The sequence below is a fragment of the Falco cherrug genome, chromosome 4 (genome assembly GCF_023634085.1).
Source record: "Falco cherrug isolate bFalChe1 chromosome 4, bFalChe1.pri, whole genome shotgun sequence".
In the NCBI taxonomy this organism is placed as follows: Eukaryota; Metazoa; Chordata; class Aves; order Falconiformes; family Falconidae; genus Falco; species Falco cherrug.
In genome coordinates, this window is record NC_073700.1 from 87,335,264 (window position 1) to 87,363,066 (window position 27,803).

The 27,803-nt window shown below is 41.5% G+C and overlaps 1 protein-coding gene across 2 annotated transcripts in view; it reads left to right on the forward strand.

Moving 5' to 3' along the window:
• The window catches only part of CNTNAP2 (contactin associated protein 2), a 1,159,973-nt gene that overhangs the window by 1,038,999 nt on the left and 93,171 nt on the right, over positions 1-27,803 (forward strand). For both annotated transcript variants that reach the window (XM_055709318.1, XM_027816209.2), the window contains 2 exons: positions 13,897-14,115; positions 16,627-16,863. In XM_055709318.1, the coding sequence (XP_055565293.1) occupies positions 13,897-14,115; positions 16,627-16,863 (456 nt within the window). The remainder of the gene's footprint in view (positions 1-13,896; positions 14,116-16,626; positions 16,864-27,803) is intronic.

The following is a 27,803-nucleotide window of genomic DNA, read 5'->3' on the forward strand; positions in this document are numbered from 1 at the left end:
CACCCTGATGGTGACCCCTTGACAGCCACAGAGAAATAAATAGCAGCCATCAAAAATTGCTTATAAAACAGCCGCTACAAATGACAAAAACTTACATGGCCAGGCAGAAAAATAAATGAATTCATATCATCAGCAGCACCTGGTCAGATGTAGAAGTTTTTTGGTAGCTACCACCCAGGCATGTGTGAACACCTTTAGAAGCCTTTAAGTATGATCTACAGCAGAACCTACAGCTAATACAGGAATTACAGAATAGGAAAAACACCACAGAAAAAGAAGAAAAGGACACAGGCAATGTGCTTTCTCAAAATCGCACCACAGAAGAGTGACAGTCTTGATGTCTACTTTTCAGGTCTGCACCAGGCTCTTGCCATTTATAGTATGATCCACAATTTACCACTTTTGCTCATATTTATGACATTCAGACATGACGTATTTGAGAGGAGTGTTAGTATCCTTTGTATCTGCTTGTAAGCACCCAGACCCATTGCTCAGCATTTTTAGAACCATGGCAAATTTATAGCAATTTTTCATAGGAGAAGGCAGTGCTCGCTCCTCTCAAAAAATCTCTCTGATACTTCACCATACTCAAACATAATTTTATTGCATGAACGTTAGCACCCACTTTCATTTTGCCTTTCATCCAACAAAAAAATAACTACCAGTTACACAAAACCCTTTATATGCTACATGGGAGATCTCTGTTATGATGTTGGTGCTTCCTGCTGGTTGGGGTGTCTTCTGTTGCATAGGACCAATTCAGTTTCATGGTAAAGTGTTGCAGTTAAAAGGATATAATGAAGTATATTATAACCCACTATAGACAGGAAAGTACACGCCTCCTCTCCTTTTCCACTCAGAGCACTCACTGTAGTTCCCTTTGTGTGAATCATGTCTCACAAAAGAGACCAGAAGATGTTGCTGCTGTATTTTCTTAAGCTTTAGTAACTCTCATGAGATGAATCAACAGGACCTTCAGCTGAGTAACTGTTCCTTCCCTCCTTCCAGGCAGCTAAGTAGTTATTGGAAGAGGGCTGGCTGGCTGGGAGGTAGCGTCGTCTATCTGAAATTGTATTTATTGCCTTAGAAGTAAAGCAAGTAGGTATTTTCTCAATCCCTGCTCTAACCATATCTGGTGTTTGACCTTAAACAAGTCCTTTCACATGTCTTTGCTTTGGTTCCCTTTTTACGCAAGACAATAATGTTATTTTTTATTCTTGATGTCCTTAGCTTAAAATTGCTACATCAACTAAAATATAATCATAAAAATATGAGTTGTTTCCAAGTGCTTATCTACAAGACAGCTGGAATGCAATTAGCATAACTGAAGTAATTAATAAATATAATAAATAATTATCTTCTTAGGGCATATTTGGCCTTTGCACGATCTTTTGTGAGAAAATGTGGTACTTTCATTTACATGCAAAATATTTCACCCCTCAAAGCAATCTAATCTACTGTGTAGGAAGACTGGTATTTTTGCTTGATTGGTTGGTTGATAGTTGAATTTATTTTAAAGTTAAACAAAAATAACTGATTCTTAGTCATTTTCAAAATCAAATACCACCTTATCTTTGTCCTCACACAGATGCTTACTCATGATGAGGAAGGTGCTGTATTCAGTTCTGATTTCCCTTCATATTGTTCACCAGTACAGTTACGCCTTTCCAAAATATTGTGAATTACAATTGTGTAAGTGGTTGTCTGCTAGTAGAAAGAGAATTGGTTTCCATCCACAAGGTGAGAGAAGCCAGAACCATTTTTTTTTTTATTATTTATTTATTTATTTATTTATTTATTTATTTATTTATTTATTTTTTCATTTTACTATCTTGCACCTGGAGAACATTTAGCAGGTTGCAAGTAGCCTGTGTGCTTTGGACAAGGTCAAGACAGGTTTCCAGCAGTTAAAGTTCCCTCTCAGCTGCAGTCAGACAGCAGGTTGGACCACCCTAGGGAAACCTTGGGGAAGGGTCATTAATTCTGAACCGTTTTCTGCTCCAAAAGAGTAATCTAATCTTGTGTGTGCATGGAAACACAGTGCCTCACTGGTGTAATCGCTCCCTACCAAAAGCCCGCTGTAACTGAGAAGTGCTGCATCCACCAGAGATGCCTCTTTCTATATGGAACTTCTTAACCTTTTGAAAGCAGCCTAGGGTAGTGAGTAGCCTGCTTTTAACACTAGTATTGTTGAAACAATGCAGCTGTAAATGTGCACTTGAGGAAGTTACCCCACGCTGTAGTATCTCAGTCTATTATTCCCTTAAATACTGAAAACCGGGGGGGGTGTGCAGGAAACAGTGTTGTGAGCTGAACTCATATGAAATAGCAACAAGGAAGCACTGAAACACACCTGCAAATGTTTCAGAATATGTAGATTGGGGTGGAAGTTGGTGCAAATGACATGTGCACAACAATATTAAGTTTGATGCTGTGGACTAGCCAACAGACTAGCAGAATTATGACCTATAATTTTTGATTTCTTTATATGTTTGCTTGTAACAAATTTCTTTGACTTTCTTAATGTAATCCAAGAGGATAAGTCATGCATGCACTGGAGAAAAAAAAAGGAAGATATTGCGCTTTGTGATTTACTTTTCGGAACTGAATTATGCAGGAAACGGCAATAACGCACACTTTTAGCTGCCAGAAATACAGACCACGCTGGCAAAATCTTATTTAGTAGATGGTATTAGAATCCCCTAGCCATATGAACACAGACAAAAGCCATCCTGGTGCCATGCTCCAGAAACACACATTTACTATGAGTGATACACTACTGGTAATTAATATACTTTTTAATTGCTTCCTTCTACCTTCTACTATCGCTGTAGTCTTATCTAGCATGAGCTTCAGCAAAACAGCTCACTGCTATATTCCAATTCCATCCAGAGAGGCATGTATTCAGTATTAGAGGTTAACCAAGGGAAAGAGAGGCAGAAAATAGATTATCAGCAGCAAACTAATAGTCTTACAGTCCGTCAGCATTATTTTTGACTGAAATTGATGAAAAACATTACAGCGGGCTTCAAACAGATCCCCACAGCAAGCTGTCATCTTCAACCCAAAAAAGCACCTCCTGATGTTCAGAGGGAACCTCCTATGTTTCAGTTGTGCCCATTGCCTATGGTCCTGTCACTGGGCACCACTGAAAGCCTGGGTCCATCTTTATACCCTCCCTTCAGGTGTTTATATACATTGATGAGATCCCTCCTGAGCCTTCTCTTCTCCAGGCTAAACAGCCCCAGCTCTCTCAGCCTTTCCTCATCAGGGAGATGCTCCAGTCCCCTCATCTTTGTAGCCCTCCGTGAGACCTTCTCTAGTAGCTCTGTGTCCCTCTTGAACTGGGGAGCCCAGACCTGGACACAGTACTGCAGATGCAGCCTCACAAGGGCAGAGTAGAGGGGAACGATAATCTCCAACCTACTGGCCACGCTCATCCTAATGCACCCCAGGGTCCCAAGGGCCCACCACTGGCCCATGGGCAACCTGCTGCCCACCAGCACTCCCAGGTCCTTCTCCTCAGAGCTGCCCCCCAGCAAGTCAGCCCCAGCTCATACTGGTGCAGGGGGCTGTTCCTCCCCAGGCGCAGGGCATTGCGCTTGCCCTTATTGAACTTCATTAGTTTTTTCTCTGCCCAGCTCTCCAGCCTGTCCAGGTCTCGCTGAATGGTAGCTCAGCCTTCTGGGGTATCAGCCACTCCTTCCAGTTTTGCATCATCCGAAGACTTGCTGAGGGTGCACTCTGGCCCCTCATCCAGGCCACTGATGTATAAGTTCAATATGCTGCAATGTAGTACAGTACCTCTGAATCAACTGTTATATAATGAATATCTAGGATTAAAACCACCAGTGAGGATAATGAATTTCAAGAGCTCAGCATGGAGACAATAGGCTAAGATTAGTACAATAGAGGGACTCAATCCAATACAGGCGGTGAAGAGACAAGAAGAGAGCTAGCTATTCAGTCAGGCAGCCAGATATATAAAAATACATTTGAACAGTCATAAAATGAAATTATGAAAGAAGGGGTTTAACATATGTCATTCCCTTTAATCCAGAGATGTTCAGTTCCTGTAAACAGAAAGCTAGGACTTGGAGATTATTTGTCCACTTGTTGTAATTACCGGTGCAGTCGTAAATCTTACTAGAAAGAAGATGTGAAAGTGTCATGGAAGAAGGAGAATCATGTATTAAAGTTCACATCTTTTTAAATATACAGCAAAACTAATTGTGTGTCGTCTTGTCTTACAATGGGACAACACAGTCACGTGTATAAGAAAACAGTAGCTCTGGCTGAATCAGGCCGTCTCTTCCTAGATCTAATTCCCTCTCCATTCACAAAGAAATGTCACTGCAAGTTTGCAGCTACCAGATGCAGGTACTGCACACAGCAGAGAGTGAATCAAGTGCCTTCAGGCTGCAGGCTAAATGGTGGAAAAAATGAGGATCAAAAATATGAGGATAGGAACTCAGAGGATGCTCTTTTCTGTGTTTGATAAAACCTTTTTCTTTATTGTTCATTCGAGGGTTGTGGTTTGTGTTGGTTTGGTTGGTGGTGGTTGGTTTGTTGTTGTTTGGTTTGGTTTATTTTGGTTGGTTTTGGGGTTTTTTTGGGGGGGTGAGAGTGGTCTGCAGGATACTTTGAAATTTCAAAACGGAAACATTAGATAGAAACACACCAAAAAGGTCATGAGAAGCTTCAGTCACTCTGAAGAGTTCCATATTCCTAATGAATTTGCAGAGGAATTAAATAAATCCTATTCACCATAAATTAGCTTCTTTAATCTTTGAAAAAAAAAACAAACCAAAAACCAAAAAACAAACCACCTTTGGGGTTCTATTTGTATCTTTTCCAAATATTAGATCTTTTTTCCAAACCTTTAATGGTTAATGTCATTCACTTATATATGTTTTCATTCCCTTACTTTTCATTGAGAAGTTAATTTCTTTTTTCTTTTCTATGCATGTTTCTAGACATCTTACAACTGAAGGTAAAATGTGTTTCAAAATATTTTCTCCAGGCAACAAGAATTTCACTGAGCAGAAATCAGTAATACAGTTACAGAATGTCTGAAATCACTCATATTTAAAAACTAACTTTACAGTTATATCATCAAAATGTTAATGCTAATAGCAGTCCTTGTTCTTCCTTTTTCACAGAGTAATATTTTACCAATCTATATGGTAATCTCTCTTCCCACATATCTCAAGTCCCTGAACATCAAAGCAGGGACTGGGGGAACAAAGTCCCTCCCATTGTAACACAACTCAGGTTCAAGACCACCTGAGCAACCTGAACAAATATAAATCCATGGGACCTGACAAGATGCATCCCAGGGTCCCAAGTGAATTGGCTGATGCAGTTGCCAAGCTCATCTCCATCATATGTGAAATGTCATGGCACTTAGGTGAAGACCCCAGTGACTGGAAAAAGGGAGAAACATCACACATTTTTTAAAAGGGTAGAAAGGAGGACGCTGGGAACTACTGACCAGTGAGCCTCACCTCTCTGCCTTGTCAGGTCATAGAACAGATCCTCCTGGAAGCTACGTCAAAGCAGATGCATGACAGGGAGGTGGTTAGGGACAGTCAACATGGCTTCACCAAGAGAAAATTGTGCCTGACTAATCTGGCAGCTTTCTACAATGGAGTGACTGCATCAGTGCACAAGGGAAGAGCTACTGATGTCATCTGGACTTCTGTAAGGCCTTTGATATGGTCCTTCACAACATTCTTGCCACTAAATTGGAGAGGTATGGGTCTGATGGATAGACTGCTAGATGGATAAGGAATTGCCTGAATGGCTGTGTCCAAAGAGTTACAGTCAATGTTTCAGTCCCCAGGTGGAAACCAGTATCAAGCAGCATCCCTCAAGGGTCTGTACTATCCCTTAAGGCAGAGGTCTTCAAACTACGGCCCGTGGGATGGATACGGCCCCCCAGGGTCCTCAATCTGGCCCCCGGTATTTACAGACACCCCCCCCCCCCCCCCGCCGGGGGTTGGGGGGGGAAACCAAGCAGCCGCAGATGACTGCCTGCCACTTCATCCGCGCGCTGGCCCCCTGGTTAAAAAGTTTGAGGACCCCTGCCTTCAGGGGATCCCTCATGGGATCAATACTGTTTAATGTCTTCATCAGTGGAATTGAGTGCACCCTCAGAAAGTTTGCACGTGACCCCAAGCTGAGTTGTGCAGTCAATAGTTTGAGGGAGGGGATGCCATCCAGAGGGACCTGGACAGGCTGGAGAGGAGTGGGTCCGTGTGAACCTCGTGAAGTTCAACAAGGCCAAGTGCAAGGTTCTGCACCTGGATCGGGGCAATCCCAATCCCAAGCTGGGTGATGAATGGATTGAGAGCAGCCCTTCAGAGAAGGACTTGGGGGTACTGGTAGACAAAAAATTGGATGTGAGCCAGCAATGTGCACTTTCAGCCTGGAAACCCAGTCGTTTCCTGGGCTGCATAAAAACAAACACAACCAGCAGGTCAAGGGAGGTGATTCTCCCCCTCTACTCACTCTTGTGAGACCCCACCTGGAGTACTGCATCCAGATTGGGGGTCCCCAGCAGAAGGCAGACATGGACCTGTCAGAGTGGGTCTAGAGGAGGGCCATGGAAGTGATCACAGGGCTGGATCATCCTTTTCTGTTTAAGAAAGGCTGAGAGAGTTGGGATTGTTCAGCCTGGAGAAGAGAAGGCTCCACGGAGACCTTGTTGCTGCCTTTCAATATATAAAAGGGGCTTATAAGAAAGACAGAGACTTTTTAAGAACACTTGTAGTGACAGGACAAGGGGGCAATGGGCGATGGTTTGAAAATGAAGGAGAAAGGATTTAGATTGCTTAGAAGGAAAAAATTCTTTACAATGAGGGTGGTGAGAGACTGGAGCAGGTTGCTCAGAGAAGTTGTTGACACCCCACCGTTGCAAGTGTTCAAAGTCAGGTTGAATGTGGCTTTGTGCAACTTGGTTTACTGAAAGATATCCCTACCCATGGCAGGAGGATTGCACTAGATGATCTTTAAAGGTCCCTTCTAACCCAAACCATGCTATGAGTCTGTGACTGTCCCATGGATTGTTTACTCCATATCAGCTTGTTCTAAAGGTTCAGAAAGACACTGAGCCTCAGATGTTATTATATTGTATCTTACGGATGGATTTATGCTATGAGAAGTGGGTGTTAAATGATGTTAAATCAAAGTGATACCTTTACTCACGCTTTTTTTTGTTCTTGACACATAAATGACTGCATAACATCCAAGCAAGTATAAAGTTGCATGATTTTTTTCTTTTTTTTTTTTTTTTACTGGTTAACCTACAGGCAAACGTGGGGTGTGTCTGGTCGGTACAGTGAAGCCCCATGTTAAAGAGACACATAAGCTAATTCTAAGAAAGAGAGCATATCCACATAAATCAGCACTCAGCTATGCTGGGTTTGATCCTAGGTGCAGTATAGTCTCTCGTTAGAACTAATTACTCTTGGCACAGCATCATGCTGATGCAGCTGTGCAGCTTCCAGAGCTAGTTCATTTGGCACTTAGCTCAGGGATTACTGTAATCTTGGGCATGGATGCGCACTGTCATTTGGTCAAATGACTGAAGCTTTTGCTCATTAGTTCAAATGGCCATTTCATTTGGGAATTAAATAAATGGTGAAATCTTCCAGATGCTTAGTCCAATTATTGTAAATATGGTCATGATTTTTGACAACTACCTGATTATTAACAGAGAGCCAAGCTACACAGTAATTCCTGCATGCAGTCAAGCAACTTGGATCAACAGCTTCTCTCTGAGATGTTCTTTTGGTGGCTTTAACTTTTGGTTGTATCCCTTGAGAAGTAGCCTCCTCAAACCAGGTCCTGTGTTCCAATGTGACACTTCAGGGTAGCATCTGTAGCCCTTTCCGCAAATTTTCAACTGCCAGGAGCAATCTATCCATGTTGTTTCAATGTCAGCATTGGCATGGCCCCCTCTCACCCCTGTGCAAGCAGATGAGGGCAGCAGGGCAGGTAGTTAAGAGATCACTTTGTAAATCTATCTTTAAACTCAGCTGTCTGAGTATAAGTGGGAAAGGTGGACAAGATAGTTGCTTTCCAGTCCTGGAAAACCTTCTTTTCTGTCCAGAGTCAACTAAAGTCAATGGGAATGATTCCAGTGACTACAGATATGAGACCTGATCTTGACTGAAGTGATGGATTCATATAAGGATACATAAACCACCAGCTCTAGATATCTAGCTCAGAGATGCTCTAGCATCTTTGTTGATTAGGTTTTCATCCATTTTCATCATTTCACTGAGTTTTGTCTACTGGTTTAGTCAGTGAGCCCTTCATCAGAGGTGTTTTTATGAACAAACTGTACAAGAAGTCTGGCAGGTGTTGCCCTTACAGAGAATATTTTCAGGCTGTTTTCACGGGAAAGGCAAACAAAGAGGAGGGGGGAAATATCTGGCAGGTTTTAGTCTACAGTTCATAGCTTATTGTGGTATCCTGTTTTACAGCCAAGTAAGTGAGCTCAGATTCTAGCCATAACAAGGCATTTATGTTCTAAGAATGGGATTTCAAAAGGATCCTAAAGAAGTTAGATACTATTCCCTTTGATATAAGTCAGCTAAAACATCAGTGTGTTCATTGAAGGGTGTAAAAATGCATCAGGGGAGGTAAAAGAAACAAAGTACAAGGAAGGAGATGAAAGTATGTGTTTCAGAGAAAGGATAATGGGAGAGAAGGAGAGAACTAGAGAAACAGGCATACAAAGCTAACTGTGAGGAGGGTTGTAATCCCTCCTTTTTTTTCCCACAGCTGATGTGTCTTGAGAACCTCCACCTACTGCTTAACATCTTGTGAACACTCACCCAGCTGTCAGCATCTCTTTTGCTGCCAGCCTCACTATAGCTAGAGTTCCTATCCTTTATCAACGAGGATCAAACTAGGAAAACAAGGAAAAACAGACTTCAGACACAAGGAGTTCTGTGAAAATGAGAGACCTAGTTGTTCATAGGTCTTGAATGCTGGAAAAGTCTATCAGCTCATTTAGCCTGACCACCTGCATAGCAAAGGACATAGAAGTGCATGCTGCTTCCTGTGTAGTTGAGCCTCAGAACTTGTGTTTAACTAAAGCGTATCTACCAGAAAGCCTTGAAGGGAAGGACCCAAGGAAAGCAGAATCCCACAGACAATGTAGTCATAGAATCACAGAATCAAACTGTATTCCAGGTTGGAAGGGACCTCAAGGATCATCTGGTCCAACCTTTCATGGCAAAAGCACGGTCTAGACAAGATGGCCAAGCACCCTGTCCAGACAAATCTCAAAAGTGTCCAATGCTGGGGAATCCACCACTTCCTGGGGGATATTATTCCAATGGCTAATTGTTCTCATTGTGAAAAGTTTTCCTCGTGTCCAATCTGAAATTCCCCAGGAATCACTTATACCCATTACCCCTTGTCTTTTCCATGTGACACCATGTAGAAAGGGAGTCTTCATCTTCTTTGTAGCCACCCCTTAAATACTGGAACATCATGATAAGGCCTCCCCAGGCCGCCTTTTCTCAAGGCTGAGCAAACCCGGTTCTCGCAGCCTTTCCTCATAGGGCAGGCTTCCCAGTCATCCGGTCATCTTTGTGGCCCTTTTCTGGACCCTCTCCAGTCTGCCCAGATCCTTTTTCTACAGCAGGGACCAAAACTAAACACAGTGTTCAGGTGTGGCCTGGCGAGCACAGAGTAGAGTGAGAAAATGACTTCTGTATCTCTGCAGGTGATGCCTTTGGTGATGCCACCCAGCATCCTGCTGGCTTTCTTTGCCACAGCAGCACACTGTTCACTCATACTGAGCTTGTTGCCCACCAGGACCACCCCCAGGTCCCGTTCCACAGAGCTGCTCCCCAGTGGGGTAGATCCCAGCCTGTGCTGTGCACCTGGATTATGCTTTCCCAGGTGCAAGACTTACATATCTCCTTGTTGAACTTCATAAGGTTCTTGTTAGCACACTCTTCCAGCCTATCCAGGTCTTCCTTCAGGGTGGCTCAGGCATGGCCCTTCCTTTTTATGGGCAAATGCCTCATGGATTTACAAGGAGGAAATGGTGGGATCTGCGTAGAGCTAAGAAACAAGAACACGGAACAGAGTGAGAAGGGCATTTTTTTTGCCAAAGTTGCACTTCTGTATTCTGAACAGATGGCTGACAGTGACCTGTGACCTTAGAAAACTGAGTCGATGAAACAAATGTGTTCAAGTTTAATTATATGTAATTGCACAAGGTACAGAAAGGGTAAAATTAAGCCACATGCCTTATATTCGGTGAATATATGTGGCAGGAGCACGTAAAAAATTCACCCCACCTCGATTTTATGAAGTTTCCATCAAAAAACATTGTACTTCCTGAATAAACAAAAGTCCATTTCTTTTTTTATTTCATAATTAAGCAATTTCAGACATTTGTTCAATGTCTTATCCTTGTTCTCATTTCTTGGGAAAACTGGCTTGCGTTTTATGGTGTTTCGTAGAATAGAAAACAAAATGATCAGTAGGAAAACTCACTTCATAACCTACAAAGTGACTAACCAGTAGAAATCTCAGGGACCTGTGCAGCTCATTTTCTACGTTTCTGAAAAAAATCTGCTCTGGTTCACTTGGTCATTGTGAATGAATAGTCTATATTTTAATCATCCACTTCAAAAGTTTGACAGAATAATGCCACTATCCTGTCAACCAAGCATGTATTCAAGTCAAAGATGCCACATCATGCAAGGTTTGTATGTGTAGACATACAGAGATTGAAAAGTAAATCATACTTAGGAAAAAAAAACCTAATTGCTATTCTTCTACATAACTAATTATGCCGAACTTCTGAAGAAATTTGGTGTTGTACTAGGTCTAGCTAAGATGGAGTTGACTTTCTCCACAGCAGGCCATATGGTGCTGTGTTTTGGATTTGTGCCTAAAACAGTGTTGATACCACAGCAAAGTTTTGGCTGTTGCTGAGCAATGCTTGCACAGCATCAAAGCTTTCTCTCTTCCCCACTTCTCCCCCATTCAGTAGGCTGATGGCAGCAAAGAAGTTGGAAAGGGACACAGCCAGGGCAGGTGACCATTGGCCAAAGGGATACTCCATACCATACACCACATGCTCACCAGTAAAGCTGGGGTAGAGGAAAAAGGAGGAGTGGGTACAGCGTGAAGTGCTCAAAGCCTGTCTAACCTGACCTTGAATATTTCATTCCCCCAGTCCCTGCCTTGAGATTTAGGGACTCAAGAGATGTAGGAAGGCCAGTTGCCAGTGAAAACTGACAGAAAAGAGTTGTTGAGAACCTCAGGGTTCTCCATGTCATTTGTTACCAAATCTCCTGTCTCATTTATTAGGGGGTACAATTTCTTTTGTATTCCTTTTCTGACTAATGTGCCTGTTATCAGATGTTCATCTATTTCTGTTAAGGTACAAGTACCAATCATTTTACCTAGAGATGCCCCTGTCTGGAGAATATTACTATTATTGCTACTTAACCTGTAGGCTCAAAAATTCATTCCAATGGAAACTAAGAACGAAGGGTCAGAACCAGCAGCATAACTCACATCTAAGACATGCTGTCGTGCAGCCCCTGCCGATCTTCAAAGCTCTTTTCATTGACATACTTCATGTTTTATCAGTCTGTCAGTCTAGCAAGTAAGTTTCCTCCTTTTTGGTTTATGAGAGTCATGTTTTCAGGTAGCTTGGGGATGGATGAGCACAGTCCATAGATCCTGTACTGTCTCCTCTTAACTTTCAGCATGTCAGCAGGTACGTGCATGGAAAACAGCCTTTGATAAGATTTTTCTGGAATGCTTTTGCTTCCCTAAGTATCAGATTAAATACAAAAATATAATATTAATTTCTACAAATGAGACTCATATTAAAGAGAGTATTTTTCTCCAATAAGTACAAATTTCATTGTAAGTCTTTTAGGCTGCGATACAGATTTCAGTCTAAAGCCATGCAGAAAGCTAGGCTGTGCAGGGAAAGAACTTATGCTTGAAATATCTCTATTCTCTACACTTTCCCTTTCTCTTTTAAAGGAAGAATAATATTCCTTTAAAAAATTAGAGATGCTTCCATCCAGAAGACCAAGAGCTTGCAAAGAAGTATTCTTGCAAAGGTTTTCAACGTCCTGGATGGGGTTGTACTCAAGGTACCCATGAGCAATATCGACAGTGCCATCAGCTGCCTCAGAATCAAATGAAGAGTTTGCTATGGGATTCTTTTTTTACAGCCCTGTAGACAGACAGCTTTTGGAAAGCAATTCAAGTCTGACAGTGAAGAGATCTGAGGCAGTTCTTCAAAGGAAAAAGCAAAGGAGAATTAGACACACACCCTTGAAAATAGACCTGAACACAGCATACAACTCAAGTACTGGAGAGATTTTACTCTAATTCCTAATTTGCCTGAGTTTTTTGGCATAACCACTGAAGTTATAAGATATAACAACATGAAAATGAAATATCTTTATTTCTTTAACAGCAAGTTTTGGCTCATACAGAGTTTGTGTCTTGTAAAGTGCAAAAGGCCAGACAGACTTAATTCATGACTTATGAAAGGCAATTCATTCAAGAAATGAAATTCTTTTATTCAGCCAAGAACAGAGAGTACAACAGCAATAAAATATGCTTTTATTTCTTCCTTTTAGAAATAGCCAGTTTTGCAGGAAAAAAATCAAAGGTGTCAATTGTATAATAAATTCGATTTGAAAGAATGTTCTCTGTAAAAAGTTTATTCCTATCCCTCCAGTTTTCATAAAAATGTGTTTCATTCAGTCTGGCATAACCCCATGAAAATCTGTCAGACCATGTACAAAAGTATTTCCCACTATTTATCAGTATTGTTAGTGATAATGATCATGGAGTGGTGCTTCTACCACAATTTAATAGCCTTACTGAGTAAGATTTTTTTACAATAGTGTTTTAGTAATTCAACCAAACGAGAAACCACAGCTGTATGGGAACACTGAGACCATAATTGGGCACTCGAGATTTTTTAGAATAATTAGAAGGTTGCTGTGGCTTTTTTATGTTAGATTTTAGAAAAACAGATTAAATGGAACTCTTGGTTGTCTTTACTTTTGTCTGGTATCCTCCTCTGTGAATGCTATCATTGATAATCCATTTTCTGTTAACACTTTCATCTGATGTACAGCCCCAAATTATATAAACTAAATGTCAGTAGGAAAGTCAAAATTATATTTCTTCATTCCAAAATAATCTGTGTATTATTAATCACACTCCCTGTTTAGTAATAAGTATCAATTATATAGTTGAGGATGACCTGGAGAAATGCCTAGTAGAGCCTAATGGACATTTGTAAAATTTCTGAACGTGTTTTGAATTATCCACTATAAATAAAGCACTGTAGTGTTTCTTAAGAATCCATTTCTTTTTCAGCCGTGAAATCTCACATAGGTCTTTACTACTGCATTATTAGTTCATTGTCAAAATTAATTCCCCCTCAAAAGACAAAAACGTAGGTAGACTTCTGCACCACTTTTTTATCAAAATGCATATTTCCCTAAAAAAAAAAGAAAAAAAAAAAAAAAAAAAAAACACACCAAAAACCTACGGAAACTGGAAAAGCTGCAGAAATCAAGAATTAATGTCATTGGTTCAGGGTCTGTTTATGTTTTCTTCTGAAAGCTGGTGAAGGGGTTTTTCCAATATTATTGAGATTATCAGTGGAAATAAAAAATCCTCTTCAAGGACATAATTTATTCTGCTTAAATTTTACAAGCCAAACTGATTTGATTTCCATCACATGCTATAGAAACTTTTCATAATGGCTTCCTTGGAAATACTCCTACTCTAGTAAATATGGCTCCTTTCTGCTTTTTTTTCTGTGAATTTGTTTACAACACAAGATGGTTTCCCTTTTGCTTGGTGTTTCAGCTGCTACGGAGGTTTCCTTTTCATTTGATGTTGGAAATGGGCCGGTGGAAATTGTCGTTAGGTCTCCCAGCCAGCTCAATGATGACCAGTGGCACCGGGTCAATGCCGAGAGGAACGTCAAACAGGCCAGCCTACAGGTAGACCAGTTACCCCTGGAGGTCCGGAAAGCACCAACAGAAGGACACACACGACTGGAATTGTACAGCCAGCTCTATGTGGGTAAGCTGCAGGACGGGTGACTGGACTTTGCTCTCACACGCTAAGCACACTTTCCTGCGGGTCTTGCCAGCACGCTTAGTCTCATGTGGGGAGCTGCACTCCTGAAGCACTTGCATGAGGGCAAGGGGTAGGGGTGAGGAAGAGAAAAAAGAAAAAGCAAAGCAAAGCATGTCCATAATTACAGAAATAAGACCAACTAAGAGAAAAATATTCTTGTCATTTTTGTCTTTTGTCTTTTCCCACCTGCGACTCCTGGCTGAAAGTATCTCTAGCAGGCAGTAGTGCCAAACTCCTTCTTTGCCAGGCATCTCACACGCTTACTCACCACAGAAGTAAAAATCCTGCATATGTCTTGCCAGGACTGCGTGTGCCTGCGGTGCCCATCCTAGCCTTGGCAGCACTTTTCAGCCTCTCGAGGTTTGATCACTGCCCATGCTTTTACCTTCAGAGTCCTCGCTGCAGTCTTTCCCCTCTAGTCCCATGGGCAGTTTGCCCATTCAATGTAGGAAAGCATCACAGAGTGTTATACAGATGCGTTCCCTGGAACCAAGTTAGTCCACTGCTTTCTGGAGCTGCTGGTCTCTGCTGCGGTTTGGCCAGGTGATTCCAGCAGGACCTGCATTTCTCTGACTGTTGGCCTCAGGGCTGCGAAGTGCAGGTGTGCCAAGTGCCAGTAGCTGGAATCAGAGCTATATGAAATGCTGAGCTAAGAAACACTTTCCTACCTCTCTAGATAGCTGTTAACAAAAGAGGGAAAGGGAAAGGAGAAAAAGTTTCTATCTCATTTTTTTCCCCCACGTTAGTCAGGTTCAAGAGCAGAAATTAATTAAAATGACGTTTAAAGCCTTCACTCCCTCAGTAAACAGCACCGTGTCACTTCAAACTGTGTATAATGTGTCACCAGATGTGCAGTCATTGTTTACAAGCTCCGATTCTCCTTTACTGCTGGCTGTGATCCCAATAAAAGACAGTTTCAAAATAAGCTGAAATGTGAAGTTTGTTTAAAAGAGGGAGCCTTGACCTTTGAAAAGAAATACCAAGCCTTTTGCTGAAAACAGGAAGAGCTGGATTTTTTTTCCAGCTGGAGTTCTTGGGGAATTGTTACTAAAGATTATTTTTATTGGTAGTTTTGAATTAACTGTAACACCAACAACGTGTTGAAATACCTTGTACCTTTATTCCCAAAACCGGAATGTCCAAATCTGCACCGGATTTTCTTTCTCTCTGAATCATACCCATTTCATGTAACTTGTCGGCTGGAGCCCACCTCTCAAGGAACAGATTTAAATCCTTACCCAGAGTCAGGCAGAGAATCAATTTGAGTTGGAGTGTCCCAAATGAACGCCCTGAGCATCAGGGGCTAGAGCGTAACACCAGACAGGAATTGGTCCAGTGCCTGCCCTTCCACTTTCTGTAGAATAATTATCTATTCCCTGGGCCAGTAAGAGTGCCTGAGGGATAATGACTTCATGTCCTAGGTGGGGGAAGGAAGAGAATTAGGTGTATTAGGGATCTTCTTGTCACTGCAGTGTACACGAGTTTATGTGGAACCACACCAGAATGCCCTCTGCCCCATGCCCTCGGCAGAGACTGAGCATCACCTCTTCTTGCTCCAGATGACCCAGCTGCCAACATCTGGTTTGAAGCAGCCCTCTCTGCTTTGTATTTCGCCCTCTTCCCTACTCGTGTAAATACCAGCCTCTGTACTCTGCGTTCAGATCTCAGGGACTCCTCAGCACCTGCAGCACTGCAGTAATCAAGGAGATGAGATGATGAGGAGGAAGGTTGACAGCCACTCTTGGTTACTTACTTGACTTTTTTAGGTATTTTTCGTTTCTAATGCAGCCCCAGACAAGACTAGCTGAAATCACAATTTTCAGCAAGTGTTTACTAGGGGGAGAAAAGGAACAGTTCTCATTGACTGCTAAGAAAAGCCAACTCAACCCAGATTTTCAAATGTAGCTCATCAGTATTATATCCTTCACCCTGTACTTGAGCAACTAAACAATATACCCAGTGTTGCTTGGAAATTAAAATCTCTATTTCCTATTGCAACTGAGATTGGGGATTTAAATCTTTTCTTTCTTTTCCCATCATGGCTTTTAAAAATGCAACACTGCATAACATATTATGGCATTATTATTAGCATCCATCATCACTGATCATATGGAGTAAGACTATTCCTTAGCAATTGAGCCAAGCCTATTTCTTCCACTGTTCTCTCTAAAAGTCTTGAAGTTGGAATGAAGTCTTGCAGTGGAGGGCTAGAATCTCTGATGTCTATTCAGTGTAAGGCAAACACACCTACGGTTTATGCTTACTTATGGTATCAAAAGGCTGGGTTTCATTGATTTCATTGTCATTAGGACAAGGCGATTCCTTGCCTTTACGAAGAAGTTGTACTTCCATCTTATTTCCAGCTGTTGTTACAAGCTCAGCAGGACATTCCATGTCAAGCAACAACAATCAAATATATTCAGTGTTGTCTCAAGGTTTTACATTCCCTCTCAGGTGCTGCAGGCGGCCAGCGAGGCTTCCTCGGCTGCATTCGTTCATTAAGGATGAACGGGGTGACGCTGGATCTGGAGGAGCGAGCGAAAGTCACGCCAGGGGTGAAGCCCGGCTGCTCTGGCCATTGCACGAGCTATGGGATGTACTGTGCAAATGGCGGTAAATGCGTCGAGAAATACAACGGCTACTCCTGTGACTGCTCCAGAACTGCCTACGATGGACCATTTTGCATTAAAGGTGAATGCTTTAGTGGAGGAGGCAGAGTATGGGAAAGCTATCTGCCTGAGAAGAAACACAATAGGATCAATGCTTCAGCTTGTATTAATTAAACAAATAAATCCTGTTTAATACTTCTTGCAAGCAAGTCAAATTATACACCCAGGATGTAAATGTGATGATTTAAAACCACATTTCTCATTAGTAGTAATGTATGTTACCTATTTAAATCAAGTAACAGCAAAATGCATCAGGAATGCCCATAGCCACAGCAGGTCTGGCAGACTATATCCCACTGTCTTGAGCTGTTGAACAATAAATTCCTACTAGCACAATATCATGGTTACCTCTTTAGAACAAACATGGATTTAAACAAAAGCTGCCGAGCCTCATTCAGAAAATTGTTTGGAGATACATAGGTGTGAGCTTTGGGTTGAATATCTAATAAATCGGGAGACCAGCATGTGGGTTGCAAATTGTATCCATCCATAACCAGATGAAGTTCGTAATATCTCAGACTGGGATAGAGATTTAACTTGCTGGGGTACGGGAAGGTACAGGGCTCCCACATCTACGTCACTCCTTTGGAAATGCCTAAAGTATGTTCAGAATCTTCAAAATCAATGATTATAAGAGACCAATTTACTATGGACACACAATTCTGCATAAGGAAGACGGACAAGGAGTGAGGTAAAGAGGGATCTTACGTTAGGGAAAAAAAAAAAAGTGAGAAAAAAGATGTTAATTTATTTCCACATTTTTTCTTATTTTGACCAGAAATGATTGTGACAAAGTAAGTAGCAATGGGAATATAATTTTCTAAATGTTTGCAGTTTGCAGGGTTTGTGGCCATTCAATTCCCTTACATTTCATAGAACATTCTCGTTAAATTATTGAAATATTCTTCCCAACAACTCTAAAGGTTTCATCACATTTACCTGAGGTGCTACTATCCTCTTTCACTGTGCTTTTATGGGCACACAGACTCATCCAGTCTGTTACTTTTCCTAATCATTTTAAAAGCCTTCTCAAAAGTTACTAATCCTACAGTTTCAACAAAAAACGTACAAAGGCTTTTCTCATCAGTATCTGTGATGTTGAAGAAACCTCTAGCTTCATAAACTGCTTTTCTACTTTTATGTTCCCACCTATACCAGGAGTCCTGCAGGCAGGCTGGGTCACCCGTCACCACGTTCCCCTCGTGAGGCTGTCACTGCAGTAGGGGAAACCTCCTGTCCTTTCACATTCGGGTTTCCAGCTCCTTCTTGTCTTTTTTTTTTTTTTTTTTTAATTCTTTTTTTTTTCCCCAAGTCAGTCTTTGACGGTTACATTGCAAACATCCATACCCTGCTCCCTTCCAGCCACACTTAAAGAAAACCAAGTTTCTAACAGAAAGAGGCAGTCTTTTTACCTGATGCTGGGTTATGGGCTCTATTTTCTCCTCACATGCTTCAGTCACCTTCATTTATATCCATATATATCCACTTTCATTTCATTTTATCGTAACAGCACTTTGGCCGTTGCTGATGTTGCTCACACAGTGGAGCACCCTCTTCTAAAACCAAAGGGATTGTTTGCAATCACCCGATAGTCTGATGAATCTTCAGCATGATTATTTTATAAATTCCAGTAACTATGATGTATTTCCAGCACAGCAGAAGCGAAGCAGCTGCTGCTCTAGGTAATGGCTTCCACTGTGCTTGCAGGCAGAAATTTCATGAGGTTTCACTATGCTACGCTCCTTCAAAGACAAATTATAAAACATGCCCATCACATTCAGGATGGTATAGTAACTCCTGAGAATGCGAGTACAGTAACTCCAGTTAGTTTAGCAAATGGTGTGGTGTGAGTTCAAGAATGGTAATGCATATTTAGTATTCCTGTTTGCTAGTGCAGCTATATTATAGGAAACCCATTCAGGCTGGAACTGGGTCAGTCTCTTACAGACCACATGATGACTCAAAAGAAAAAAAAATAAAAAATTGCTGCCATGCCATATTTACTGAATTCACTTTTTGTTTTTTTTCCTGTATTGCCAAAACTCATCACACTGGCTTTTATTAGTGTTTTTTCTATTTCTCTTACAGGTAGAAAACCCTCAAACTTCTGCCAAAACTACCTCTAAGCTAAAATGTTTTATTTTTCCTGGATGTGGAGCTAGCAGAATAAAAAATATCATTAGGGGAATAATTGAGCACCTGGCAGAGAGAAACCCTGGTTTTGGCTGGTCTATAAGTATTTTCATAGCAACACCAGTAATTTTATACTATATTATACTATAATATTCCCCTTATCAGCCTCTCAGTCCAGCTAAAGCCCCAGAGTTCTGACAGTGATGCTTTGGACATGTAATAAAACTTGGTGTAAGCTACTACTGCTGGGCAGCACTGAGTCATGCAAAGGTACTCCTGCTAGCATGGGGATCTCTGTGCCATTCAAATATGAAATCAGATCTTTTCTTTCAACATCAAAACTATTCCAGGCTCAAAATATCTCTCTAAATCCTTAAGACCTTCTGTACGAAATGCAAATGGCCAGTTTCCTATTAGTTAGTGCTGAAAATTGATATACTCATCTAGACTATCCCCAAGTGTGATGTAGTGGGGGTAACTTCATGGGGCTTCAACAACAGAGTGGCACTAGGATAAAGTTAGAAGATAAATCAAGCACAAAACAGACTGGGTTTGGGGCATCCCGCGATCAAAATAGCTGTAAAACCTCTGGAAGAAACGGTGCTGAGAATGAGTTTTTTAAAATAGTTCATTTTCAGCCCATTAAATTTTACATTATAAATTTAACTTGCATTGAGCCTTTTAAATCAAGTAAAGCACTGGAACATCTTGTGCATGTTGTCAGACTCCCAAGACTTGTGAGAGAAGGGGATCCTACATTTTCTTTCTTTCTAATAGCAGCTCCCAGAATCTTGTACCATATCCTCTTGATCCATGAGACAAGACTGTATGTATTTTCTAGATACAGTGGACAAGCATGCAGTACTAACGACAGCAAAATAAATATTGGCAAAACAACTGAGTATATTTTAGTTTTATAAAAAAACTAAAATCTATAAAAATTATAGTTTGTTGGAAAATAGCAGGGAATCATTCCCTGCATTCTCTGGAAAATAGAAATGTTACCTACATTATATTTTAGTTAATTTGGATTTAAACATTGCAATTCTGATATTTCAATGCATTTTTCATTAATACTTACACTTTCCCCTCTCTAAAAATACTGAAATGTCTGTTTACAAGTTTTTAAAGATAATATTTTCAGTTTTCAACCAGTTCCGTTATTTATAGCAAGGACATAGTTGTCTGCCTCTTGTGGTTTGCTAACCTGCACCACAGTATGCAGGTGGATGCTGGGATGTTGGGTGAGTCTAACATGAAGCAGGCAAGAATATTTTCCTTTCTTACCTCCACTAGGAATTCACTTCAGCTGCCAAGAAATAACAAGGCTAGTACTTTGCATGATAAACTAGGACTATGTTTCTTTAGTTTATTCCTCTGAGTAAAACCTTCCAGGCCAAGTAGCTCTGTTGATTCAATAATCAATAGTGCCTGACTTTTTAAGTCATCACATGCAAACCAATATGAGATATTACCACCAAAAAATGCTACTCAGCAGGAGTGAAAAGTGGCATAATACAACACCTGTTAATATACCACAGCCTTCTCTTCCCATTGATTTTGCCACAGGAAGCTTTTCTTATCCAATTTTTTTTATATTCAAGCCCCTTCCACACAGTAAACTTTTTGGGGTTGGTTACATATTGAAACTGCTAGCAGAAGCAGCAACAGGAAAACCAGAGGGAAAAAAACCCTCTATCATTACTATATGGAAATCACCATACAATGGTTCATAAGTAATAAACACATCTCACAGTAAAAACAGGCCTTGCATATTGTGGATTCTTTTGCTGATGAAATCCATCCTTAGAGCCACTGACTGATGACTGACAAGAAAGAGCATCGTCTCCAGTCTTATTAGCAGCAGATCACAACGTGATTGATGTGACAGTGGCCTGGAAATTGCACTATTTTTTTACAAAGACGAAAAAAGTAAAAAAATGCAGTTTGACATCTATTTTAACTTTACTTTTGCTTTGTATTTGGGGCATATGCAATTGCATTCACTTCTTTCGTTGCTCAGAGAAATTGCTCTGAGAAATAGCTGCAGTGTTTCTGCAGTCCTACAGATTGCTTTCTGACCTTTCCCTGTCCTTTGCTTGAGCATAAATTGTCTTTTTTTTTCTACCCACTGTTGTCCTATCATGATAAAAGCAATTGTGAGAAAACAATTAGTATTTGTTCCTTTAAAAACAATCTCTTTTGTTCCTTTAAACAAAAAGAGTGAAGGTCAAACGCTGAAATGCTTCCGTAGAGCGTGTGGCAGGACTGTGATTTGGGGGATCCCCCAGGGAGAAGGCATTCCTCCTTTGGGTACTGAAGTGCTGTGGATCAACAGCAGGAGAAGAAATTGCCCACTACCAAGAGTACGGCCAAAAGAAAAAAATATATATAGCTGGTGCTGTGACCCACATGCCTTTAGGTGTGCTGGAAGGGTAAATTCAAAGCTTCCCAGTTTCTATGTAGTTACTCAATTTGCATCAGCAAACACCAAGATGAGCTCAGTGTATACACTTTTTTCTTTCTTTCCAGTAAAGCTCAGACCCACAGTGTGAATTATTGTGATCCTTATGCCAATGCCCAAACTGAACTCTTTTGTGTTTGGTTTTACATGTGCATGAACCCTGAAAGCCCTTACAGTAGCATTGTCATGACCAGGTTGCCTACCTTTCCTGCTCCCTCCTCTGCCTCAAAGAGAAAAATCAGCTTTTTATGAGGCTGAGTGGATGCAAAAAAACCCAACCAAACCAACCCCTGGTGCTATGGCACATGGGTGAAGCAGCTCTGCAGTCTTCCACAGACTCTGACACTTCATCATGTCCAATTTCTGCCCTGGTTATACCCATGCAATTCCCCTTATTTTGGTGCTTGTCATTGCTTTGCTGTAACAGGAGGTGATTGTTCAAGTGTTTTAAGGTAACTAACTTATTAATTTTACGTTGTTCATAATCCCAGAACGTGGAAAATCAAGGCAACATTCCCTCCCACCCTCCAAAAAAAATCTGTTATGCACAACATGATTATGATCTGTTAGCCAAAAGTTATATTAGAAATTTTGCTTGGGTTGAGAATGTTAGGCTACCAGCCTGGTTAAGTCTGAATGCTGCCGTCAGGTTTTTCTACCTGTAGATCAAACTTTAGCATACGGCCTCTAGGACTTGGGTCTTAGCCTCTATTGAGTAAATATATATACTCAAAAAAAAAAAAAAAAAAGTATTCTGTAAAACTATTCCATTCTGCTGTCCTGTCAATAGTGCCTTGTTAAACATGCACAGTTGTGCTCTAGTGCTTTGAAAATTGCATTTCACTCAAGTTGCAAGAATTCTTTTACTGAAAAAAAAATGTTTTTAAAGCAAAAGAAACCTTTCTCACACTACTTGCCTATCTCAGAGAAATTACAACCTGATTATAAACTGAACTTGCAAGCCCACTTGCCATCCATCCATAACAAGCTACTTATAAAATGCAAATAAATCAGGGTAATAAGTTAAAAAATTCTAAGTCCTGACTCAGAAAATGTGATAAACTTTCAATTTCTTTGTCAGCTAATTGTAATAGGCCTTCTCTGGTGTCATTGCTCACTGGATGCAGGCGCTTTGCGTAGAGCAGCTTCAGCAGCGTTGCTGGCTGCTGCACGCCTGTGCAAAGGCAGCTCAGAACCATGAGGTTCTCACCCCAGACACCCATGTGCAATATTTGTACACCTGCATGCTACTGGAGTAGTATATCATGAGCTGATAAGGTGTTTGTCTTTACCAGAACTCTGTGATGCGAGAAGATGATTTTATTACGGTTGTGCAGAAAGCAAATGAGATAACGAGGGAAGCAAGGATCTGCTCACTTTCAGTGTGGTTACCTATGGTACAGGAAGGAATTGAAGCCACATCTTGCCTACCAAAGTTGTCACTCTGAATACCGTGCAAGCATCAGCTGGCAGTTTCTAATATTTCTCAAATGGCTCTTGCAAAGCTGCAAGTTTTTCTCTGAGGTTACCTAAGGAGTGCCTCCAAAGACTTGCTAGCAGGCCATAGGGAAACCTGTTGTATGTTTGCCATTACATTTTTCTTCATCCCTCCTGTTTGATTCAATGGGGGGGGGGGGGGGGGGGGGGGGGGAGTCTACCCATTATGGGTATTTCCATTAGAGAGGGAGCTGTCTTTTCATTTAGATCCAGAAGAGAATACACAATACAGTTTACCATTCCCTTATTCTGAGCGTGCTGTCCTAGACACAAGTGCAAGCGGCTGTAGCTATAGGAAGAGCTATAGTAATCTCACACCAGTGCAGGATGAAACGCAGATGTGATTTTCCTGGCATTTTTAGCTTTTCCTTGGCATGTGCACTTCTTTCCAGGTATAGCAAGGTATGATTAAAAGACAGCTGCTTTACAGGGCTACTGCAAAAGAAGGTTCAGATCACAACCTTGCTTAGGTATGCCAGGCTGCTTCCCAACAGAATCTACCTGTCGGCATTGACTAGGGAGGCTTGAAGATGTAATGAATCAGGTGGCTTAACCCCATCTTCTGTGGCACTCATCCTATTCTACTGATGATAGCAAGAAACTTTGCATGGATTTACGATCAGGCCCATCGTTTCCTTGGTGCACATTATTTTACATATGCCCTGATTCTGATGGTCATTTGTTCAAGAGAGCTGTTTTTTGTCCTGGATACTGATATATGCACACAGAAGCAGCAAACTCTCAGTGGATTTGTATTCTATTAATGCCAACAAGCAATTGCTGTATCTTGGTATTTTACTCCACACGTAGAAAATTCAAACGTGCATCACATTATTACAGTAATGGCAGCCAGATTACGAGACCCGAGGATGTAGGACAAAACCTTTAAATCTGTGCTTCTTGCTTTCACAAACTAAATAGCGTGAGCCTGAAGGTAAAATAAAACATTGAGTGAATTAACCAGATAAATGATAAGCATTACCATCTTCAGAGCACTCAAAGTAAATTCTCTCCCAGATGAGCAGCTGTGAGATTCTGACCCTTTGCTGATGCCCTATGGCCAGGACGTATCTCAGCAAACTGTCTTTGTCTTGTGCTGGCAGCCTGGAAGTGGCTGCAATTTCTGGTGCTCTCTAGCACGTTTTAGCCACAAGCCAGGCAAGCAAGCTCTACTTAATCTATATTCAACATTCATAACAACATGAGAAATCAAAAAGGAAAAAAATTGTGCATCGGCACTTTGAGCACTGTCTACGTTGCCCTGACAATCCTTGTACATGCAGCGCATGTTAGACTGCCAATGGTGACTGTCTGTCCTTAGGAGTTTGAAAATGGGGCTTTTTACATCCAGAACTCCATGCAGGGAAGACATAGCATCAAGCATTGGCAAGCAGCATCAGAGAATAATATTTTTAATTTACCAAATCTGAGCATGGCCAAGGAGGCATTTAGGGCCTGCAGCTGGGACGTGCCTACAGCTATAAGAAGGCATCTCAGCCAGCTTCGTGAGCCAGAGGGGAGAACCCTTCTCTTCTGCAGCTTTCATGTGTCCTGGCCAAGCTTCATAGTTGCCAGGGGTTTGCCTCCAGCTTTTGTAAGACAGGGATCTTACCCCATTACTGCACGTTAATAAGATTGCTTTGAAGGTGCAGCTTCAAAAAAGCCAAGTGCAGTAATACCAGAGAAGGAACCAGCATTGCTTTCTCCTTGCCCTCCAGGTAGAAGGCGACAGAAGCCAGGTCTTGGGTTCACTTGGAAAAAGGTGAGGTGGCACTTGTGAGCCAGCAACAGCATGCTGTTGCAGAAGGTAGATTCCACCTTTTACAGTGCCACTCTTGAAGAGCTCCTGTGTTGAAATCAGGGTGGGGGTGGAGCTGGGGGTGTGTTTTGGGGTTTTTTAGGGGGTTTGGGTTTGGGGTTTTTTTTGGCAGCTCCACAGATCTGTTGCTGCTTTATTTATTCAGAGTACTGTATTGCACTTGATTCATGACCTTACCTATTGACATTGCTATCCCAGCTGTCAGCACGGAGCCAATTCAATCACTGCTCAGTGTATCTTCTATACACTCACCTGCAGACAGAAAATCTTGCTGAAGCTGGGTTCAGCCACACTTGTGCCATGCTGGCCATGCTTTTCACAGGTGAGGAGAAAGTATCAGAGAAAGAAGACAAGTTCTGAGTGTAACTGAGTGCACAGCTACCAGAATCATTATAAATACCTGAGAAGAGAACAAGCAACACTGATATTTCACTGATGTTAAACCAGCAGCAAAGGAGAATCAGGTTCCTACTTATATTTTCTTAGGTCTACAACAGAGGCGCAGAAATGTCCTGAGATTGTGGAATTTTTGTAACAGAAATAGTGCGTGTGTGTGCACGCACATGCTATTTGCCTTTTTCCTCCAGTCTTTCAATACTCCTGATCCCAGATAGAATGAGAGTGTACAAAATAAAAGTAACTGAGTGGGAAAAGGGAGAGTGGGGAGATGACCAAAGAATCGTAACCTTCAAAATAAGTTTGATAGTTCTGGGTACGTGTGCATTTTGTGTAGTAGACCTGGATCAGCTTTTGCTTCATCCCTTTTCTTGAAGCCAGACAATTTTGTACAGTATATGTTGTTCATCCTGGGGGCGTGCATCTTGCTGGATAAAATCGTTTCTAATTATCCACGGTTCCACTTCTGGGTTCCTCTGCAAAGCAAGCCCGAGCTGTATATATTTGCAAAGGCTGTCAAGAGAGGATGAGCACACTGCATATTGCTGTAGAAGTGGGTACTGCTTTCCAAAGAAAACTGCTCTGCTCCCACCACATTCATTTCCCCAAGGCTTCTGCATCAAAAGGGCAGTTTGCTGAGGAACCCTTCGCTACGCCTTCTGCCTGATCTCCCACAAGCCATCTGTTCCAATAGCGTTTGAAATAGTACAAAAGAAAGCAGAGGGTCGTCCATGGAAACCGCCCCCACGTTTCAGCAGCAGGTTTTGTGCTGCATTTTACCCATTTCATTCAGACAGCTTGAATGGTTTTCTGAATGAAGGACTTTGATATTCCTTCTATCAGAGCTTCAGGAAGATGATACGCTTGTGACCTCTGAGTAGAGACTTTTTTCACTGATCGTCCCTCAGCATTTCTAAGTTATCTTACAGCTGTGTTCAATATAGAGAAAATTATCTTTTAGCTTTTTCTAGTATTGCCTAACAGTTGAAACAGCTTGCTCCTGTGAGCTGCTGAGCATTTTGCCGTTCTGCTGCAAGGACTTCAGCTTCGTTCAGTGGAGAGCCTAATCACATGCATCAACCTCTTTGCTGAGCTGGAACTTGAGGGGATTCAATATCTTCCTGTTGAGGGCCTGATATACTCACACAGCCCAAGTGAACCTGCCTCTTATCCTTCCTCTTCAAAGAGTGGTGTGCGTGTGAGGAGAATTTCAAGGCTCATTACAATAGCTTGTATGCCTGAAATCATGAAGCTATACTGAAAACGGTTTTCTCAGCACAAATCAAGTTAAACATACAGAACAGTCGTGAAACCCGTTAGGAAAAAACATCTTGCCACTTCCGAGAGTACCATTTACTTAACTTTCTTTGTAGTAACAAACATTTAAAGTAGCAATTCATAATGTTTACAGCTCTGGAAAAATGCATTGCACGTTTTCCAGTTCAGCCCCAGCGCAGCACTGAGGTCAGGACTGGAGGTCCTGGTATTCCCAGTGTGTGAGGCCCTGGGCAAGCATAGTGCTAGGCAATCCCGAAAATCGCTCCTAAAACAAACAGCACGACAAGCAGGCGAAAATAATTCTGCATCAAGGTGCGCGTGCATGCGCAGAGCCTGGGCAGGGGCCATGGTCCCTGGCAGCGGAGCAGCAGTGTCAGACGGCCAGGCTGCCCAGCACAGCGGCGGCACCGTGACGGCAGCTGCCCACGGAGCAGCTGGTGTGAGCCAGAAGCAGAATACATTAGTGGGCACAGGGATACTTTTAAGCCAGTCTTGTAAATAGTTAGAGCTACAGCATATGCTGCTTTAGATTTGTAAGTGCTAACACTGGTTTTCAACACTGCTGTTAAAGGCAGAAGGCGTCACAATTTGGGGAAGTATTCGCAGGATAGGACCCTTTCACTTTTAATCCAGGAGCACTTAAGCTGAGTCTCCTGCAAAATATAGCTGTTAAACAGAATTGCCTCTCCCGTAACTATTTCAAGGTGATTTAAGGTTTTACCTGTAAAATGGCAGTTATAAATCTATCCGAATGATCAAATAATTTATAGCGTCTTGAGGCCACAACTTGACTTCATGTTTAATGTGGCCACATGGTGAGAGTGACTATGATATTTTGAATTTTGGAGACCTTTTGTGTGGTAACAGGAAAACAGAACTTTTCCAGCACTAGATTTAGCAAAATTCTGGAAAGGAGCATCAATAAAGTCCATTATAATTTTACCTGTCTTCTTATCTTTTCTCTGCTCATCTGCTCTGAATAAAGTCTGCAGGCTCTTTCCTGACTTGCTCTGTGTCACTGCACAGCTTGCAAAATGGACATCTTGCTTCATGTGTTTTGTGATAAAGCCTTTGCTTAGAATTGTGTGAAGACTTCAAATGCTAAAAGGGAATAAAAATTTGATTTCTTTTAAAACAAACAGAGTATTTATTTTTCAGAAGTTTAGCTGGGCAATTTTGTACCAGTCTGTGGCACCTTTGTGGCATTGTAGGAAGGTAGTAAATGATGAAAAAAAAATTTAAAAGACTGCTCGCCTCTTTAAACATTACTTATAACCGTTCTTTAAATACAGTACTCGTATGCTATGGTCATAATCTTTATTTATCATTCTTTAATCCTTTATGAAATGTTCATAAACATACTTTCTAAATGAAG